This window comes from Catharus ustulatus, chromosome 15, assembly GCF_009819885.2.
Source record: "Catharus ustulatus isolate bCatUst1 chromosome 15, bCatUst1.pri.v2, whole genome shotgun sequence".
NCBI classification, from domain to species: Eukaryota; Metazoa; Chordata; class Aves; order Passeriformes; family Turdidae; genus Catharus; species Catharus ustulatus.
In genome coordinates this window covers 10,744,125-10,765,850 of record NC_046235.1, presented here as the reverse complement: position 1 = coordinate 10,765,850, position 21,726 = coordinate 10,744,125, and the positions used below count along the sequence as shown (strand labels likewise).

The following is a 21,726-nucleotide window of genomic DNA, read 5'->3' as shown; positions in this document are numbered from 1 at the left end:
GTTATAAATGTAGTTTATCTGCGCTGCTTTAACCTTGCTACAGTTGCAATTGCATGTGCAAGTTTTATCAACAGGCTGCATAATTAAGATTTTAACACCCACCTACACACCCTCCAATGTCCACATGCACTAGAAGTAAGGAACTGGGACTCATAAAACATCTGGTGTGATCCCTGGAAAACATATCAGCAACTCTCCATTATAACAATTACACAATGACTGTTGTATCTTGGAAAGATGTGACAAGAATCTCTTTTGAACTACTCCATGAATGTTAAAGTGCTGTTTCAAATCCTACCGTGTAACATTCTTGCTCCTCTGCTTCTGCTTGCTTGCAAAGACAGCACCAAATACATTCACCTTTGTGCCCATGGATGTGCAGATTGTTCCACACATATATGGAAATTCACAGGCATGTCACTGTGGCAGCTGAATTCCACACAGCCACTGCCCCGGTAGTGAAATGGAGGAGAGAATTCAGAAGAAGAGAAAAATCCATGTGTTGCAACAAAGACATTTAACAGGACAGAGAAGGAAGGGATGATGATGATAATAATAGTAATAATGATAATAATAGTGGTATTGTCCAAGTGATGCAAAATTCAACTTCTCACCTCCCACTGACTGATGCCTGGCCAGCTTCTCAGAAGCAGCTCCTGACCAGCTTTCCCCCTAGTTTATACTCTAAGCATGGTCTCATGTGGTCTGGAATATCCCTAGGGTCAGCTGGGGTCAGTTGTCCCCTGGCTGTGTCCCCTGCCAGCTTCTCGTGCCCCTCAGCCTCCCTGATGGTGGAGTGAGAAGCTGAAAGGTCCTTCCTTGACTTGCAGTAAGCACTGCTCAGCAGCAGCTAAAACATCAGTGTGTTACTGACATTAATCTCATCCTAAACCCAAACCACAGCAATAAAGCACCTACCAGGAAGAAAATTAATTCCATCCCACCTGGAACGAGGACACATATACCATGAGCCACAGAAGATGGCCTTCTAGCTCCCAAAACCTTGATTTCTTGGTATCTGTTCTCTTGCTTTTGAAATACCTCATTCTGATCTGTTTGGTAGAGACTAATAAGGCCAGTAAAATATCTGTGAGGAAGAACTCACGGATCTGTGGTTAAGAAGACAGCACTGAAAGGAAACATAACGAGTCTTCATACAAAAAAAAAGACACTAAATTTAAGGTGACACCCAGTTGTTTGTCATGTCAATGGCACATCACACGTAAGTTTTCAATTCAAAGGTCTGAACTGCAGAAAAGGAAATTTCAGGTGACAAATTTCCAATGGCTAAGAATACCAGAATAAATTGCTGGGTAGACTGTGGACAGTGAGGCAACTGAGAACTGATGCAGACAGGGTTGATGCTGCCTTGGGGGAAGAGGTGGATTACTTAATTCCTTGAGAGTTTCTTGATAATGACACATGATGTAATTTCCAAAGCTTTGCAAGTTTAGTGGATTGAGGAAGTGATGAACTAATAATTTCTATGAAAAGATTCTGATAGGATGATATATCTACTAACTAAGTTTTAGCTGGATTTATAGTTTGTTCCCTGCCATTTTCATCTCTAGCAGATGAGGTGTGAAATTGCTTCAGTAGAAGGACTCAGCACATAACAGCATCAGACAGCGTTTAGAAGAACAGAACTGTCAGACTTCAGGACCATGCTGAGCTCATCACTCCCCTCTGGATCTGCAGTTTCCTTGTTTATGACATATTTTCTAGGGAACTGTGGAAGCCAGATATGGTCACATGCTCATTTTTTCATGTTTGGACTACTGACAATTTTTCAGTCTCTGCTATGAAATTGTCCCCTAGAAAACAGCACTGAGTGGCAAAATCACAAAATGGGGGATGCATACACAATGTTTCTGCTTCATCTGCTTTATTCACTTTGAGAATTCTTTCAAATCCATGACCTTATAAGCATTTGAAGAATGAAGTCAGATACCTCAGACACTACAATTAACCCACCCACACACGAGAGAGGCAAGGAGCCCACAGGGTGCTGGTCACCCCTCACAAAAACCCTTGGCAGAACTGATGCAGGGGTCTGAGCACTGCTCTGGCTATCCTGTAAAGGGAAGGCAGGAGATGAGAAGGTGGCTTTCTAATCCCCCCAAAGTGTTAGACAATTCTACCAACATTATCAACACTGCTTTTGCACCTTAGTACTTTTTTCTGACAGAGGAGAAATTACCTAAATCCACAAGCTAACCAATAAGTTTAAGAAGCAGCTAATTTGGGCCAAATTTGCTCAGCTATTGCCATAATGTAATGACGTTTACATGGATAGAAAAATGCACATGATATAAATGCCCAGTAGCCAGGTTTATATCAGAATGACTGAAAAAGAGAAATACCCAATGAGCATGCATTTTCCATTCAAGTTATGCAAGTCTCAGCCAAATTTAAATCACTGTAACTTCACCAAGGAGCCTGCATGTAACTGAGGGCAGAATTTGACACTGATGTAATTCTGCCTTTGTGTTCTGCCCCTTGGTAATCCAGTTTAAATCTATTTGCCATACATGCCGTCCAGTTTTATAAGCTTAAAATAATTTTTAGTACATCCTCTCCCAAAGAAAAAAAGAATGCAAAGGAATTAATGAATTTAGAGATTTAGCGTTAATATGGAACTTTAATTGCTAAGACAGGAAAATTATATTATAATTAAAATAAAATCCATTTACCACACATATCCAACCCTAGGCTCTTTATGTGTCAGAGATGTCACTTAAATTCACACCATTTGGTGGAAAATAAATGTTACCAAGTTTCATTAAAATACTTGTTAATTTACATCTACCGTAATTGAAATACAAGAAAAAACATTGTAATTAGTTCCCTACTACAGACTCTACAAAGATTTTAATGAACTTTTTTATTTAGTCAGCATACCAAAAATTAATTTCTCAAACTAAGTGTTCTTATCATTGAGGAAATTGCCAACATATAAGAATGGCCTCTCATAATTATTTAGGGCCTTAAAATAAGCTTGTAAATATTTCAGACTTTAATCTTTAATAGTTTCCTTTTGAAACTTCTTGTTGTGCCAATGTACTCAACAAATACGTGGAGCGAGATAGTGAAATAGAATTTAATGTAGACATCCCTAAAACTAATAAAATTGTTCACAAAAAACACCTTTGCTCCAGATATACCTTTAATTTTTCACTCCTTGCCTTCTCCACCACATAAAAAGCTCTATTTCCATCTTGTACTGCCTTGCTCCAGCAAACTCCTGAAACCCCATCCTCCCTTTTACTGAATACTAACTAGAAGTGAGATAAAAACTTCATTATCCTAAGGTCTCAAGGGTATGGATTCAATATTTTAATTTTAAAAAATAAAAATAATTTAAAACCTGTAGAGATTACAGAATTTCTGTTATTTCAGAAAAGCAAGCAAAAAACTCTTTTCTCTCTACTACGTTGACGAAAAAGACAGCATACTAACGGGCAGGCAAAAATCAGCTATGCCAAGGGACTGCCACACAAAAAATCCATTATTAATCTACCTGATCCTTTTTCAAAGCATTCAACATCATCTATTGCATACTTTATTTCTGCTTCTCTCAGCTTTCTCTTTCTTCTTCATTCCTTCCCAACTCAAAAGAAAACAGTAAAAGGGACACTACCACAAGTTTCCGGTTCCTGAAGCCTTTATTCCAACACATCCTTTTTTTCCCACTGAAACTGGGTAATTTTCAAATACTCTGGCCTACACAGAGATGACACAAAAGATGAGGAGTTTGTTCCAGGAGAAACCTTCTGGTTAAGGGACACCTGTCATGGTTATTTAATCTCACATATTTCCTCCAAGTTCTTGTCTTCATTTGAAAACCTGGCAGAATTAGATGCTCTTTATCATTTCAGAAAATGTGGATAAAGCAATTTCCAAATATCTTGTGGATAACTAACATGTGCTGTGTCTCAGTTGAGATCAGTGCCTAGAAGAGGCCCCACGTGCATCTTTTTGCACCTGGTCCCATCTAACTTTAGCCCACTGAAGGGTAATCAGGCTTAGCTAGACCTCAAAGTGGTTTCCTAATCTAAACCACAAATTGAACAACTACTCCAGCTTTTGAGTAAATGTGCAGATGAGGAGAGTTAAACAACTATGTCCTTTCTTTAAAATTGCAGCCTATGAAGAAGATAAGTTGTTGCATTCTTATAAAAGTCATGTATACAGCCCTGGAGTGCATTCCTCCTTCTGGGCTCTCTGCTTCCTCTAGACAGGTAGCCTCTCTCTCCTCTTTCATCTCCAATCTTAATTTTCTTTTCCATCTTAAAAAATGAAGTACCTGACTGACTGATACAAACAGGCCTATATCCAAATCATATCAACATCTCCATCTGCCAAAAAGTTCATCTTCAATGCAATTTCCAAAGCAGAGCTCTCCACACCGGGCGCCTGCGATAGTTCCATGCATCAAGCACGCTGCTCACAAATGCACCACATGACACTAAACAGGGAACACAGCTTCCCCTACAAAATCGAGGGAGAGCAAAGTAATAGAAACTGAAAGAAGATAAAATGTTTTGTAGGTAGTGGAACACCAGCTGATAGCAATTTCTCTTTCAAGCCACAGTATACTTAATTTATTTATAGGCATTGGGAAAATGTTATTGTCACAGCCCTGTGCAGGAAAATACACTAGAAGTGCCACTTCATGAAAAAGCACCTTAGAAATAGAGACATAAGGAAAATGAATAATGTTTCCCTAAATATCAAGTCCCAGGAGCTATGTCAGGCAATTAGGAGAGGGAACAACTAAGGACAGCCTATAGCTAGCACATACCAATGTCGTATTTAAGAGTTCTACTGATTAAGTATCTAAAGATGAGAAACATAATAATTAATTAATATTCTTTATGTCTAAACTATCACAACCAATATATTTATGTTTCTGATACTTGGATATATCATTCATATTAACATCCTGATGGTACTTTTCAAATAGACTTGTGCTTTTCATTACTCTTCTTGAAGATGGTTTTCATGGTTTTACTTTTATCTTCTTCAGGATAGCTAAACATAATCTGGATTTTGAGGATAAATAAATCCATTGGGTTAGACTGAATTAACTATAACCATATGCTAGAGTTGAGAACAGGATTAACAAATCATGGCCACTGGATTTCTTTTAGCTAACACTGAATCCTTAGGCAGCTTTACGGTCTGCTGAGAGAGAACCGGACGTTTTTTGTTAGATGCCTGTAATTAACACCATGAAATGCAGAGGTTCTTCCCTTTTGGTTTTGCAGACTTCTGGTTATGTCAGCAACCTTTCACTGGTTTTAAATATGAAAGGTCATTGCAAGGGCTCCACTGAAGAAAGAAACAAGCCCCAATGCTGGAGCCTTCCCAGCAAAGATACATTTGCTCTTAGAGAATGTGTGCTTCTTCTAATGAATTTTAACCCCCAGCAATTAAATAAAGGAAAAACTCCAGGAACACAGACAGATCACTTAAAATAATTACAGTAATACTTATTTACATTGCATTAAAGGTGGTTGTAATGTGCAATGATCCCTAGGATTGCTGTACTGTACATCCAGTTATCAAGAGTTCTGTTTACTTGTGACAGATAAGATGGGAAGTGAGAGACTGATTGGATTGCTCAGCATATAAATTAAAGCTATCCCAAGAGCAGAACATTCTTATATTGCAGGTTTTATTGTACTGCCTTGCCTTGTGGTTAAAGTGAATTGAATACTTCCACATTTTGGGTCAGCACTTCATTTGCCTGCATCCTCCTACAGCAGAAGAGGCAGTGCAAGGATGCACATCCATAAGGAAACAATGCTGCTACCGATCTTGCCTGGGTAAAACAGTAGAAACTCTCAAACAGATCTTACAAGGAAGGCAGTAGAAGTAAAATTTCAGTCTTCAGATACAACTTTTGTGTCCTCACACTTCAAAGAAATGTATGTAAATTTAAAAAGCCTTTCAAAGCTGTTGGGCTATATATATATACACACATGTATATACATATACACACAGATATAAATATATATATATATATATATACACACACATATATATATGGGCTATATAACTGCTAAACACAAACAGGTGTCCATGGTGAAGTCCATGGATATATTGCAAACAGGACACAGAGAGAAAAGACAGAATAAGATCAAATGACTAAGCAACACTTGTCAAACTAACTTTCAACATACTATGTTTAGGGAATTTTTTAGTGAAGAACAGCATCAGAATATATTTGAAAACTTATTTTATTCATCTTGCCGTGGACTGCTTAGCATCAGCAGTTCTGAGTTTAAAGTAACTTTCCAAATGACCAAGGCTGCAAATCTAGAATGCAAACAATCAGCTTAGAGAAGAAATAATATTATTTAATGCAAATATGTTTAATTTGAAGCAATGAGAAGAGGAAGTAAAATAGCTGTGATTCACTTAGTGTTTTGAGGACCTAGGCACTGAGTTTACAGCAGAGGGAGATTTAATTCCTAAATACATATGCAACATCACATCTTTGACATCACCTGAAAAAGAACACATAACACGTAATTTTCACCCAAATCTTTAACCTTAGGGTTAGGTCACAACCTTTATTCCTGTCTGGAGAAAAAAAACAACAAACAACTACTAACACCAAATACTACATCTCTAGGAAGTCCTCCTGAATATATGAGAAAGTGAGAGAGAGAGAGAGGGAGAAGCAGTCAGAGAAAATGGGCCTCCTTTTGCCAGTCCCTGTTTACACTCACAGAGCTCTGCAAACCCATGACAACCATGGTTAGTGCCTATCTTGCAGTCAATGAACATTACTCCCTTCAAACAAAAACCTGTAATTTTTTCAGGTGGTGCCAAAACATCTATCAAGGATACTGTTCATTTATTTTCCATTCTTTGCTTTGATTGGAAATTTATTTTAAGAAATACTTCCTTCAGCATTTCTTCTGTGCTTTCAATGGAATTAGCTGGCTCTCATTAATCAAAATACAATCACAGAATCACAGGGATAGAATGGCAATTCTGGGAAGAATGCTGGTTCCATTCCCCCTCCATTGCTAGACCAGCTACCCATGGGTCATTATCTGCAAAGCATTTACCTAACATATTTCAGAACACCTTTCAACAGAGTCTCGACATCTTCTTTAAAATATCTCTCCCAATGCTTAAATATTGCTGCCAATATGAAGGCTAAAATTAATCTTCTTTGCTGCAGTGTAAAATTTGTATCCACAAAGGACAAAGAATGAGCCCTCCACTTTGCAGTTAATTTTAAGTATTTCAAAAAAAGATTTGTACATTGTTTTGGGGTTTTTGTGGGTTATTTTGGTTTGTTATTGCTGTTTTGTTGGTTTGCTCCTCTTCTTCAGTCTTCCTCTGAAGAAGATATTTTCTGCAACTCTGATCATCCCTGTTACATTTCTCTGGGTACTTTCCAGTTGATTCATAGTACCCAAGAAGCCTGGTAACTCAAATCTGGACAATGTATTCCAGCCAAGGTCTTACTGGCACTGCTTAGAACTGAAGGATGACTCATGGTTGCACATGCCAGTGCAACATTTGCCTTCTTTTGCAGCAGAATGACATTGTTGACTCATGTTCTATTTGTAATCCATTATAATCCCCTAGCCCTTTGCTCCAAATTTATTACTGATTGGTTTCCATCCTGTTTTGTGCAGATGATTGTTCTTATCTAAGAACTTTGCATCTGCCTAGACTAAATTTAGCATTTGTTTTCAGACCATTTCTTAAATTTCTTAAGGTGACTGAGTATTTTATTTCTGTGCTACATTTAATTGACAGTCTAATTTCAACATCTATAGTTTAATTAAAATGGTAAATAATGGTAAATGTTAAAAAATGATAAATAATACTGGACCCAAAAGAGATCACAGAGACCTCTACTCAATTTATCCTCCCAGTCTGACACTGAATCATTGACAGCTACTAACAGAACATAGTTTTCCAACAGATTTTGTATCCACCTCATAACTATTTCTTTTAGACAACACTTCTTTAACTTATAAGGCAGTAATGGAAATCAATGTAAAAAACCTTGTTAAGTCAAGATATCTGATGCTGCAAGTTTATCCCAGAGTCTCAAGGCCTGTAATTGTCACAGAAGATACTGAGTTCAGTTTGACATCCATGCCAGTTTTATTTGCCCCCTTATCTTATTGATGCTAACAAATATTTGCTTAAATATTTATACTAGGATATAAATTTATAAATTTATACTAGGATTTCAGGCTTAAGTCACAGGATGCATTTTCCCATTTTCTTCCTTTCCTTAATGATAATAACAACATGTTGCTTGTCTTCCCAATCTTGTACAATTTCATAACTTTTCAAGGATAACTTTTAGTGTCAGTAAAATTATTTCAGCCAATCCTGTCCTTTCCCTCCTTGTCCAGAATCTTACTTATTCAGCTGAAGATAACTACAGCTGCCCCCATGTCTTAGCAGCCCTTTTATGTGAAAGCCAAAGCAAAGCCAGGTGTCAAAGCCTTGACCTCCTCAGCAGCACCTTTATCTGAGCACCTCTTTTCACTGAGTGATCATTTTTTCTTGATTTCTTTTTCTTTCTTCTAATACACTTGTAAAAAATGTTATTTTTAAATTCTTGCCCAAACATCTTGTTTTTTATTTGGCTTTCTAGGTTGGGGCTACTGCCTGTTCAACCTTAAGGGTCCACTTAGTTGTACTCTCTGTAGACAATCTCTCGTCACTGAAGTCATTAATAGTCCTGTCATTAGCCAAGCTCATGCCTTTGGATAATTCATTTGTGCTTTCTACATTGAGTAAATGCTAATTATCCCTATTTTAGTTCCTCTAATTCTTAGTCTATTTAAATCTATATTTGAAACAGCTTGTCTTTATTTTGATGCTTTTCTCTTTCTAAAAAAGTTCCCTTATGCATTTTTCTGGCCATTGCCACTCTGCCTTCTACTTTTGCTCTCCACAGGAGTTCCTGTTTTTCAGCTAGGCCCAAATGACAGTAATTGTCTATTAAGTGACAAGCATATAAACATGTTTAAATACTGTTCAAATTACTCTTCTGACTGGATAGTAATTCAAGGGTCACTCTGGCATGGAGCTGCCATACCATCCAATATTTAAGTCAAATAACATTTCAAAGTTGGAGACTTTTCCACTCATTGGTTTGGCCTTCTTAAATCAGAGTGGAAACCAAAGTTTGGATAATGCACTGGAGTTTCTCTTGCAGCAAATAAGGAAGGAAGATTTGCAGGCATGTATTTTACACACACTTCATCTTTAAAGGTCTAGGTAGGTTACCAAAAATGAATTCCTGTATACTGAACTGAAGCACAGGGAAGGAGACCTCTGCTCCCTGAGAGATGCCAAACAGAGCAGGGTTGTATTCTGTGATATTCCCCAAAAATGCCCTTACATCAATGGAAGCTGGATGAGCATGGGGAGGGCATGAATTCCCTTCTGAAAATCAAGTCTGCTTCACAGTGAATGAAGTAAGAGATATTAAAAGCAAGCCAGCACCATTATTGACAAAACTAACAAGTGCTCCCCAAGTGCTAATAAAATTCCAGCCAAGCAGCCTATTGATCACTGTCTCTGCTCAAAGCACATCAGCCATAATGCAATCACGCACAAGGACCCCAGTGCTGTCACTTCTCGTGCCATATTTAATGACAAAATTGGTTCCTTACAAGCTTCTAAGGAATTTAATATTATGCTTCTAGAATGCAAAAAGAACTACGTGCATCTGCCTGGAGATAAGCAGCCATATGTGCTTGAAATGCATTTGATGGGAGACAGTATACTTCATGTGCTGCATCTCAGCTATTGTTTTTGGTTGATTCAGTTAACGTGTTCTAAAACTGGCTGATTTACTGAAGATTTGCAAACATAATTCATGTACACTTGCACTATGAATAAGCCTCTAAAACTAATTCAAGCACAGTCAAAAAATAAATTGCAAAATAAGTTATTCAATTGAAATCTGCCATCTGAGGCACTGTAATAGAAAACATCTATTATAAAACTAACATATATTTGTGGTTAGAGATGTGTTCAGTGCTAAACATGTCTTTGTGAGGGATTTATTCAGGCTTTTCTGAAAGAACATCTTAACTGGGCTAACAGAAAATTACATGTTCAAAACTAATTGTAGGTTCTATGATTTTTCCTCCTGTATCACAGGCTTCCCATTTTCACTCCTTTTGTTTTGGAAGGCTTATGAATTTTAGGCAAACTTTTTTTCTGCACAGCTGCAGAAGCTCATTTCTGGAGTCTGGATTTGTGATTTGAACACTGGAAAGACACAGGTAGGATGCACAAGGAGAGGAAGCATTGACACTAACACATTTATCTTCAAATGTAATGCTCTAAATTTGGCTAATTCACTTCACAGGGCTGCTGGGCTGTGAAAATCAGGCTATGCTATATTGGAGGCCTCAATCCACTCAAAAGAAGTGTTTCCTCTTCAAACGTGAGGGTATTTTGCTAGTTCAGCCTTTCATCAGTGCTCAAGGGGAGCTCTTTGAAATGAGTACATGTCTGTAATTAATAATGATAGTCAAGTCTGTATGACTGTGTCTGACATTAGGGTCAGTCATTGATAAGTCCAGTTCAGGCAGATAAAGATTTTCACACAATACAATGGAATAAGGAGTTTGAATTTTTAACTTTTTTTGTATTCCCCTGTCTCCAAGGGCAGATAATGAAAGCCATGAGAAGGAACATCCCTGTTCAGATTTCTCAGTTATTGGAGAAGAGGATTGGGAATGGACAGTGAAAAGAAAGACAAAAGTTGGAAGACAAAGGGGAAAGATCAGACTTTTTCTAATCAGAAGCTTTTTTTCCCTGAAGCTTGGAATATTTGTTATTGCTACCAAGCAATGAGCAAAATTGTACCCTGCTTCTAGCCAGTCCTTGTGCCTCAGTGCTGAAGGCAGAGCTGAGGGGACTCAGGCCAGCTCCATCCACTGCAATCATCTGACAATGTGACAATCCAAACTGAAAGGGAGAAATTTGCACCTCCTGGAACAGAAAATTCCATTGCTCGGTGGATGGTTTTGAGCATGTATTTGGGAAAAAAATCAGCATTACACAGAATCAAATTTTTACCCCTCTTTTTGCATCCTTCTACAGCTGTGTTGTTAAAAATAATGGCAGCTCGATGTTTGAACATGTTTTGATTCAGAGCTCATGCATCTGCAATACAAAGTGTACCCCATTACTTCCACAGCTCCTATATTCTGGGTAGAGATGCTTTTATAATGTCATATGGCAAATAGGACACCCTTCCAAACTGCTTCCAGCAATTTTAGGAGTGGTTTCTAGCAGAAATTTTCAGCAACTTAAACTTATTTTTTTAAAATTTAACAGTTTTCAATTAACAAAAAGTCCAAAAAGTCTTAATGAGTTCATTTTCTGGCAAGTCTGAATAGGTGCTGAATATGAGACACACATCAAAATCTCTCACTTGAGTTATGCTACAGTTTTCCCCTTTTCCTTTTCTTTCTCCGAAGTGGATGAAGAAGACCAGGAAAGTATGCTGTCAAGTTCCTTAAGAACTCTCAAACGACCTTGTCAGGAAAAAACCCAACTCTTTGATTCATATTTCAAGTACCTGACTAACCTGCCCCTTCTGCTCTTCTGCTTTCTTGCTTCTGTAACTGTGACAGAACCGAGTTCAATATTAATGACCAGCAATCATTTCCAGGCTACAAACTCTGCTGCCTTCTGCAGTCCAAGGGCTTCATTAGCTTGGCTCTGTCAGTAGGATGCTCACTTTTGTACTGTTTTCTCCTGGATTAAAAATAATAGAAAGCTGGGCTGGTAGCTCAGCTGAAAATAACCTTTGATCACTGAAGTGCCCTCTGAGTTGCAGCTGTACCATTCAAGTTGACTTCCCTGTTATCCAAAGATATCTCGTGTCACTCTCTAGAGGTGATTTCATTGAAAGCCATGAACACTTTTTAAAAAACAAGGTATTTCTTTTCTTGAGACAAACATTCAGGTATTTCTCTCCACACTGCAAGGAGAAAGCAGAAAGCTTAATTATGCTGCTATTGTTTTTCAATGCACAATTAAATAATTCATCCTGCTGAACAAAGCCAGCTTTTTGTTAGAAAAGATTGGATGCAGTAGACTTCTTTAAAAGATGCAAATGAAGTACAAGCCTGGAAGCAGAACTCTGCTGATTTTCAAAACTCCTGATTACTGTTGGTTTTTAAATCTATTAAACATATGGAATCCTCCAGCTGCCTTTGTGAGATCCCTCTGGCAGGTATGTCCTGCCTTCAGCTACTTCCAACCCTGCCCTTCCAGCTCTTTCAGTCTGGCTCCACATGAAGACTTGACAATTAATATTCAAGCAGGATTTTAGATTTAGAATTGAGAAGTGGATTTTTAATAGTAAAATCTTTTAAACCTATCCCTAAAAGTCAGTGTTTGCACAAAAGAGCTTTAGCATGGTGATACCAGACTTCAGATTTTCAGATTTTTTATAAATTTTTTTTCAGATTTTCTATAAAATTCCAAATATGTTTTCATTCACCCACTGGAGAAGTTTTGGTGGGTTTTTTTGTTTTTTTTTTTTTTTCTCTTCAGTTACTAGGAAGAATCTTGGTCTTGTGAGGTTAAAAGAAGCCTTTGGGATATCTCCCAAAATAACAATTGTGTGGTAAGAACACAGAACAGCTACTGAATTCATAGAAGCAAGCTAGGGCTCCTCACCACAGGATCTGCACAAGCTCTCTGGATATCAGAATCCCAAAGAATATAAAATGAAAGCTTTTCTATCTTGAAAACCGTACAAGAGCATAAGGGGCACTTAAACTCCCTAAATCCATACAGAACAACATGGGAAAAATACCAGGGGAGGAAGAATGAAAAAGGAAAAACAGATTAAACAATTGTCATGCCGCATAAAAGAGCTGGGACAAATTCTTCTGACTATTCTTTTTCCTCTCTGTGGAAAATTACAGAAATTAAAGCTCTGGTGGCAATGTCAGGGAAAGAGAAAGCTTCCCTCCCTCCCTGCCTCCTTCCTTTCTTCCTTTCCTTCCTTCCTCTCTGCAGTTTCTGTTTTGATGCCACTCCCTCTATACACACACAAATATATCATGTATACATTCACACACATACACATACCTATATGCATATGTAAACTGAGGATTAGTCTTGTCAGCATCTGACTCATAGGGCCCAAAGCAGCAACATATGATTTCTTTTCATTTTTTGGGTGACAACACTGGGATCAATGACTAAAGACCCACATGCTCTGTGTATTTGTAACTAAACCAATCAACAGTTTTCAAACATTTTTTTTTGTGCAATAAATCCCTTTAGAAATGTTTGAGTGGCCATTTTTAATGTTCGAGTCAGGGTGAATTTTGCCACAGCCAAGAGTAGTGACCTCTGTCAAAAAGGATGATCTATTGGCCAAATAAAACCCACTTGTAAGATTTAAGTGAGAAAAAAGCAGTGCCCAGATCTTTGTGCAAGGCAGAGCACCCTTAGACTGCCTCCTACAGTCTGCATTGTTTCCTGACCAGAGACACCCAAAGTGTCAGAGAAATTCCACACTGAAAAAGAAATGATCCTTTTCTTTACAAAGAGACAGAAATCTTAACAGACATCTAACATATCCCTTCAAGGTATCCATGTGTGACTTTAGATTCTCTACAAGCATTCCTGGTTTTGCCCAGAGTCAGACATCTCAGGAACACAATAAACAGAACAGTTTTAAAGTGTGTCAGTTCAAAATCTCTCTGCAATACTTTGCCAAGATTTACCTTTTTGTTTTTCCTCTTGGGAAGACAGAGGGTCACAAGGCCTCTGAAAGTGGTAGGAGCATAAGTTCTATTTGAAGTCAATAGGATTTGTAATTCTAAATCCCTCAAATGCCTTTGAAAACCTCTGTGGATATGTGTCTTGACAAAAGCATCAACTTTGCCTTTCCTGTGACACTGAAGGTCTATTTCCCTAAAGACAGAGAATCTATAATCTTAAGTTCTAACCCAAATTATATTCCTGTGAGCTACAGACAATATACAAGGAACATGCTTGGCATGCTTGGCAATGAAATATAGAAATAGACATAAAACAAATTTTTCAAAAGCTCCTTCAGAGGCTTTTCAATAAGCATTTTTTTCCTAAACATTTGAGTTTGGAATTTCTTTTCCCGCTATGGCTGTTGTATTCAGTACTATCCTGGACACAATTAGAATGGAGTTTTGGGGTTTTATCCTATCTTTCAGTGGCTGGCCTGGAAATATCTGAAGTACTGCCATAATTTAAACACTCACCAAGACAAAGCGCAAAACATAATTTACAGAGCGTCATCTCAAACAGCAGCATATACACAACACCATTTTCCTTTTAAAATCAGCCCTGAAATTCATGCACTACAGCTGGTTTCGAAAAATTGGCCCCTTGAGTGCTGGAAAATGCAGTAGGTACATTTATGACATTAATTTAGCAAAGCCTTTAACATGAAAGAAAATGAATGTGAAGATCCCTGTTTTAAATTGCATGTTAAACCAAGATTCATGGTTACAGAGAATCTCTCTGAGCACACATTTCATCATTGAATATAAAGCAGAATGGATAGGGATTAAAAAACATGGTGAAAAATACCAAGATGAGTCAAACTCTTCCACATAAACCACCTCAAGCTGTGACTAAATTGGGAATGAGATGTAAGTATGAATATAGCTCTCCACTAATGCACAGGACAGACAGAGGAAGAGAGGCATAAAGCATATGGGGATATCACAAAAAAGCAGAAGACAACCACAAAATGTGTACTAAGTTTACCTTGATCAAATGGCTTGTTTGGATTCCAGTTCCTGAAATAATCATCCTAAATGGGAATTTAAAAAAAGAAAAAGAAAACTCAGGAAAAATACAATCAGTATTTTCAGAACTATTTTACATAACTAAATGAATCAACTTGTGTTTTAATTCTAACAATCAGATAAGACTATCAACAGGTTGTGTCCTAAAAAATAGTAAATGGGGATTAAAAATTAAAGATAAAAATGTCCTTGGATTCAGCACCTTGAATTTTTCTTCTGGATTGCTGTTGAAAGAATGTCCATTTTAAAATATTTTATAATAACTCTGTATTATTTCATGTTAGTCTACAGTCTTTGACATGAAAGAACATATTTTTCAGGTAGTATAACATGATCCACACCATCCTGATGAGGTGAAAGATCAGCAAAGTAAATTCAAAGATACACCCATGTGGACACACATTAGTCACACCACTGTGAAATACAGGAGCAATACAGCAAACCTTGCACTCCAATAGTACAACTTCCAGGAGCACTTGCAATGAATATTTTTGTCACTTCCCCCACTATTAAACTTTAATTTTTTTTCTGAAATCTGATGTATAAAAATCATTGTGCTGTGAGTGTTGTGGTTCTGTTCTGCACAATTCTCACTGGATTTTACACTGGAGAAAGCAGGGACTGTCAAAGTGCCTACCCAAATAATGATTGCTGCAAACTAGACTCTCTCCAGAAAGAATAGAAAACTCTTCCATGTGTTGGATCAATCTGTATTCTGTGTACTTAGCAAATATTTATCTGAAGGCAAAGTTTTCTGTGCTTCAGAGTGCCATCAACCCTTGTGCTGAAGAACTGGGAGTTAAGCCCAACTGATTTATCAGTTTCAGCACACTCTGTGTATCTCACTTGTGTTCTCTTTGAGAGGATGTGATAACAGAATTATCTATCTGAGGTGAGGAGCATAGAAAATTTCTACACCATGGTCATATTTTTCTGCGTATTAATCTTTGTTTCCTTTTTAATATATTCAGTATACCATATTCATTTCCTGAGGGATGCCACTAAAGAGATGTATTCATCAAGCTGTCCAGAATGACACCGAGATTTCTTTTTCCTGCCAGGGTGGTAACTAAAAACCCATCTGTGTGAATAAGACATCTAAATTATTTCTTCCATAGGGCTTCATTTACCATTTATCTCCAGTACACCGAATTTCACACGCTCTCATGGCTATCCAGTCACCCTAACCCGGAATATTTTGGAGACTTGGCAGTCAGCATGACTTTATGGGTTCAGAACAGGCTGTTGCAGGAGTGAGGACTCCATAGACTCTGAACACCAGGAGATGCACTTCATGTTCCTTTCAGAACACTATGGACTGGATTGTTCTGCTGCTCTTCTCTGCCTGCTCTGGAGCAGGATTAGATCAAATTGTTCTGCATGACTAGCAGGAGGAAATGTATGATTTTTTAACCAATATGTTCAAACTCAGTGTCATACCGACTTCATGGACAGTGATAATGTTCCACAATAACAGTGAAGACTATTACCCATCATTTATTTCAGATACATCAAAAGTATCCATATTTTTTTCTTCACAAGTACAGGGTTTGGCACCAGAAATAGAATAGCAGGCTTGCCTTTGAATTTCACAGCTTTGCTAATACAAAACCCCCTCATGGTTATACAGTGCTTTGTAACTGATGATGATGTACTGCTAAATTCACCTAGCATTAATCACTTTTCAGAATGTGTTGGTTTTTCAGCTTTTATTGCAGAATTTTCTTCAGCAACAAAATATTCTCTTTTTTTGCCTGCTTACATTTTTTCCAAGGTGTTGCTTTGCTGCTGGGTTTTCAGCATCAGAAACTGTTAAATAATTCAACTCCCAACAAGGATTTCTTATGCTGGTGGCATATGAAACCAGTTTTGAAATAAGGATTGGAAAGGGGGTTTATCTCAATCTCAATGTCAAAGGAATATTTTACAAAAAATGCACCTTCCTCACAAAAATACCTACAACACAGCCATCTCTTCTGTAGATCTATTATTCCTCCTTTTCTCCTTCATGCAGACCTGTTTAGTATTCCATTTTGAAAATTGAAATTATGCTTATTTTAGAACGTGCCTGAAACCACAGTGTGATAACATAGAAAATACACAAGAAAAAATATGGGGAAAAAGCCCTAAAAGGTGGAATAGAGAAAACCTTTGAGATTTTCAATATATAAACCCCATTATTATTCATAGGAGTAAATAATGACTATACATACATTAGAGCAATACAGTCAATAGCAGTTCAAAATAACTTATGCCAGTTGTACAACTGTCCTGGTTTCAGCTGGGATAGAATTAATTTTCCCCTTAGCAGCTGATACAGTGCTGATTTGGGATGAGAATAATGTTGGTAACACACTGATGTTTTAGTTGTGGCTAAAGAGTGTTTACTCCAAATCAAAGACTTTTCAGTTCCCCAGGTTTCTTCAGAGAGGAGCTGGGAGGAAGAATGGCCAGGACAAGTGACCCAAAGTGGCCAAAGGCATATTCTACACCTTAAAGCCCAGAATATGGACTGGGTTGAATTGGCTGGGGGGAGATGGTCAGTACTGGGGGAGCAGCTGGGCACTGCTCAGCAGGTGGTGAAAATTGTACTGGGCATTACTTGCCTTTCCTATGTTTTATTAATCTCTCTTTTAGCAATACTACTACTACTACTAATGTTCTTATCACAACTCATGGGGTTTACCTTTTTTCCCCCCCCAGTTCGGCTCCCTATGTCACCCAGGTAATGGGGAGGGTGAGGGTGTGAGTTGAGTACCTGGATTAAACCACAACAACAAAACACAGCACCTGGGCTTCACTTCAGCATCAATACCAGCACGAACTGAGACTGAAGGGTTATGGCACCATAGAGGTGAAACTCACCCTGTGGATATGGTGAGCAGACAATCTGTGTCACATTTAAATATGCACCTCAAGCTCTGACTCAGAAACAGCCAGAGCTTTGTGCCAGTACTCAGGAAGGGGCTGAGATTTATAACAATATTCCCAAATGACTTTTGTTAGAAGGTGGAACTCAGATCGCCTCTGAAGGAATTTCACCATTTCACTGTTTCTTCTTCCAACAGAGAAGAAGCACACATATATTTATATATTTATATATTTATCTTTACATATTTATATATTTATATATTTATATATTTATATATTTATATATTTATATATTTATATATTTATATATTTATATATATATTTAGATATAAATACTATCGACTTGATGAAAGAGATTTATATTTCCTATTCAGTAAAAGACCTTCCTGACAGATAGAAATCTATGCATTTCTGAGTGTTCTACTAGAATTGATACTAATGTGCTAAAAACCCTTATGCCTTCTGTAACAAATGAAACATGCAATTTTCATATTAACATGTTAATTAATCAACATTAACACAATTATTACCACATATCAATGCATTTAATTTATAACAATATCAATAGATGTTCATAAGAGTTTAAAATACAGAATGAATTATGATCTATTGTAAATATTTTTATTTACTCTATGGACATTTACAAGTTAAAATTGAAAAAACCTACCTCAACTTCCTGAACACGTAAGCATTACAAATGAGAAAAGAAATAAGAATGAAATAAAGCAATATAAAATTAGGTTAACATTCATCAATTATCTCCTTAGTGGTCTTTTAAATGTAAAATCACTTATTTCAGATGACCTTCACCTCCAAATGGAACAATTTTCTCTCTTTCTTTTCTGCCCTTTCCACCTCTGCTGCCATGACCTAGTTTTTAATCTGCTGCAGTATTAGCTAAATGCCATTCTAGTAATATGTTTCTTTCTTGTAGAGCACTAAAAAAAAGGCATTTTCATTCTCTTTTGGCAGGCAAAACACCAGAAAGTGTTTTCCACACACTCATCTGTACATACTTGGTATAAGACAGACATAATTTAATTTTATTCCTAGCTGACTTTAAAGACTATTTATTGGATGGACTTAGAAGGGAATGCAAAACCAGGCACAGGGCCACTTCAATACAGCAGGTGACAGCAACTGAGAAATATTTTTGATGAACAAATAATTAAAAATATCTTTCCTCTTCCACAGAATTCACACTTTGAAGGTTTTGCCCATGGTTCAGTGACTGCATATGACTAAGTCTATCTTTTAATTAACTGAAGGGACTCTGCACACATAAAATCATGCATGAAAAGAGAAGAGCTGATACTGCAAGCCAAGGCTGGATCTGACCCTTAGCTCAACTCAGTGCTATAGAAAAGTGATGGATTGGATTGGCCTCTGCAACTGGCTCCTTATGGACTCCAAGTCTCACCTCCCAGGTTAAATATTCCACTTCCAATTTCAGGAGAAGAAATTCCACTCCTGTCAAACCGGGCCCAATGCAATTCTTGAGGATATCTAGAGTTCTGTTCTCACTAGGTGTGGGGTAAGGCCTTTGGCAAGGTTCTTTTCTGCCCCTTTATAAAAACTGTTGCCTGCCTGAGGTGGTCAACAGCCTGGGATAGCAAGGCAGGGAGCCCAGGGGCCCCTGACACAGAAAGAAGTTCACCAGTGACTTCCCCCACCCCAATTAAATTGCAAGACATGAGATAGGAGCTGCTTTTGCAGTTCTGCATCTGTTCATCATTTAGTATCATGGAACCCTTCTAGATTTTTTTACTCTCAGGATATCTAACTTATGAATCAGTTGGGAACATAACAAAAGAAAAAAAATAAAAGCAAATATAAATTGTTAGACTTGGGCCTCAGTTATTCATTGCATTTTAATTATGTTAGTTTGAGCAATTAACATATTTTCACAGAATCACAGAGCTGGAAGGGACTGACAAGGATCATCAGGTTTAATTCTTAAGCAAACAGCACACATGGGGATCAAAACAGTGACCTTGGCATCACTAGCACCATGTTCTAAAATCCATTTTGCCACATCATGCATAATAAATTGTTGTTTCTTAAGAAGACCAAAATGATCTTTTAGCATTCAATATGTAGGTGTCAAATTCAGCCAACTTGATTGATGTGCCATCAGCAAAGTCAATCAAGACAATGATCGTATCTTAAACTAAGTATGCAAAGGGCATGTTCACAAAAAGTTTATAAAAGTCAGAACAACAAGTCAGAACTCTCAAAAATCTTATTCATCAGAACCCTTAGATTAATCAGAAACCATAGGTTGGGTTCTGATTTGCAAAAAAATCAAGCTTTGAAGTAGACCTTGGTCTAATACATTTCCCGTTAGTCACCTCAGAAAAATCAGCAAACAGAAATTGTCCCTAAGACCAGGACATCAATATGAGACTGCACTTCTCTCCTATTATCCCTTCTATCACTACAATAACAATAGAATTAAAAAATAAATAAATAAAAGGGAAAAACAAACATATTTATCCTCTTTTTCCCTACCAACTAAAAAAAGTAAACAACAGCTTCTTGTTCTCCTGGAGTTTAAGTATTAAAGTTATTCCCACTAATCCTACTCTTTTGTCACTTCGAATTTAGTTATTACCTAAGACTTGATATTTTGGAAGAGTTAATGAAGCATGGATAATTTAACACACAAACACTCTCTACACTTTATTTACTTGTCAAAAAGAAGCTCTTGCAAGATGCTCTTATTTATAAATATAGCCAAACATTAGCTAAATGGGTTCATAAATATTTATATTTGTTGCATTAATTGAGCTTATAACTTATTTGTATGACTCAGGAAGAAATGAGATGCTGACTGAAAACATTCCCCTGATTTTGTACCTTACATGGACCAGCTCAGCTCAGTTAGCTCCCCCAAAGCCTGGGAGGATGCCTCAGACCTGGAGGAGCCTGCAGGTACAGAATCATCAGGAAAGCCTCATCACAGACCCCTCCTGAGAAACCTGCTACACAAACGAGTAACCCCAGAACTCTCAGAGACCCCCCCAGCCCCTCCTAGCCAACACAAGTTTAAATTTCTAAGCACCTCCAGGAGGGACATTTGTTAACTTTGCTTTGCAGCCTGCTTAGTATTTCCCTCTTCCACCTTCCATCTATGAATAAATCGTTTACCTCATAAGGACCAGCTGGAAAAAGTGGTAATTACCAGCTCATTGCTTTTGTTAAAATTAGCTCCAGAAAGATGCAGCTGCATTTTCTGCCTCTCTACCTTGCAGTGCAGATCATTCCAACACCAAGCAGTGTTAAAGCACCAGCTGCTGCTTGCTAAAGTCAATCCAGCCTGTCATAAATATCTCCTCAAAGCCTACTGTCTGTATTAAGCAAATATCTTGTGTCAGCAAATCACATGTTATTTATTTATTTATTTATTTATCTATTTATTGTCCTTATTTGCTTAAGAGGAAGAGAATGCATTTTACCCACTGAGTACTTCAGTGAACAAAGCTGCCCAGTGAGATCTCTTCGTTAAGATGTCTCTAACCAATTCTGTTCTTTCTCTCAGGAACCAGAGAACTGCATCCAAACAGGATGCTTTAGCTTAGTGAATTAGTAATGCTGGTGCTGGAGATATTTAGTTTTAAATTTTGTATGGGAAAGCTTTCAGTCTAGGGAGAAATGTCCCAGAAAGGCCAGGAATATCCTGGCTTACTGAAAGAGCTCCCAACATTAAGTGGTGACACTGAGAGAATCCATGGGAGTGTCACATGTAATAAAAAGTCTGCAGATGTCAGGACCTGCCTAAAATGCTGTCATTAATAAAAATGTAATGAATTGATAAAAGTATAACCATTCCCATTAGATTCTTATATAATGGCAAGTACATTAACAGTGGTTTATTAATAACAGTATAAAATTCATAAGTAAATATCCTGATGAATCCTCAGATATTTATGGTATTGAAAAGATCCTTGACCATATCTTACAATCTCAGATTTCTCATAAGACTCAAATTCTCAGTACAGACTTTCGCTCAGCTACCACTAGT

General features: G+C 37.4%; 1 protein-coding gene across 2 annotated transcripts in view; it reads right to left on the bottom strand.

Annotated features, from left to right (window-relative positions):
- The window catches only part of SPOCK1 (SPARC (osteonectin), cwcv and kazal like domains proteoglycan 1), a 281,460-nt gene that overhangs the window by 180,372 nt on the left and 79,362 nt on the right, over positions 1-21,726 (bottom strand). The window contains exons 3-4 of one of the 2 annotated variants that reach the window (XM_033072969.2): positions 18,370-18,378; positions 14,791-14,836 (exon numbers count right to left, since the gene is read on the bottom strand). In XM_033072969.2, coding sequence (XP_032928860.1) covers positions 14,791-14,836; positions 18,370-18,378 — 55 coding nt within the window. The remainder of the gene's footprint in view (positions 1-14,790; positions 14,837-18,369; positions 18,379-21,726) is intronic. The other variant, XM_033072970.1, reaches the window with a different exon arrangement.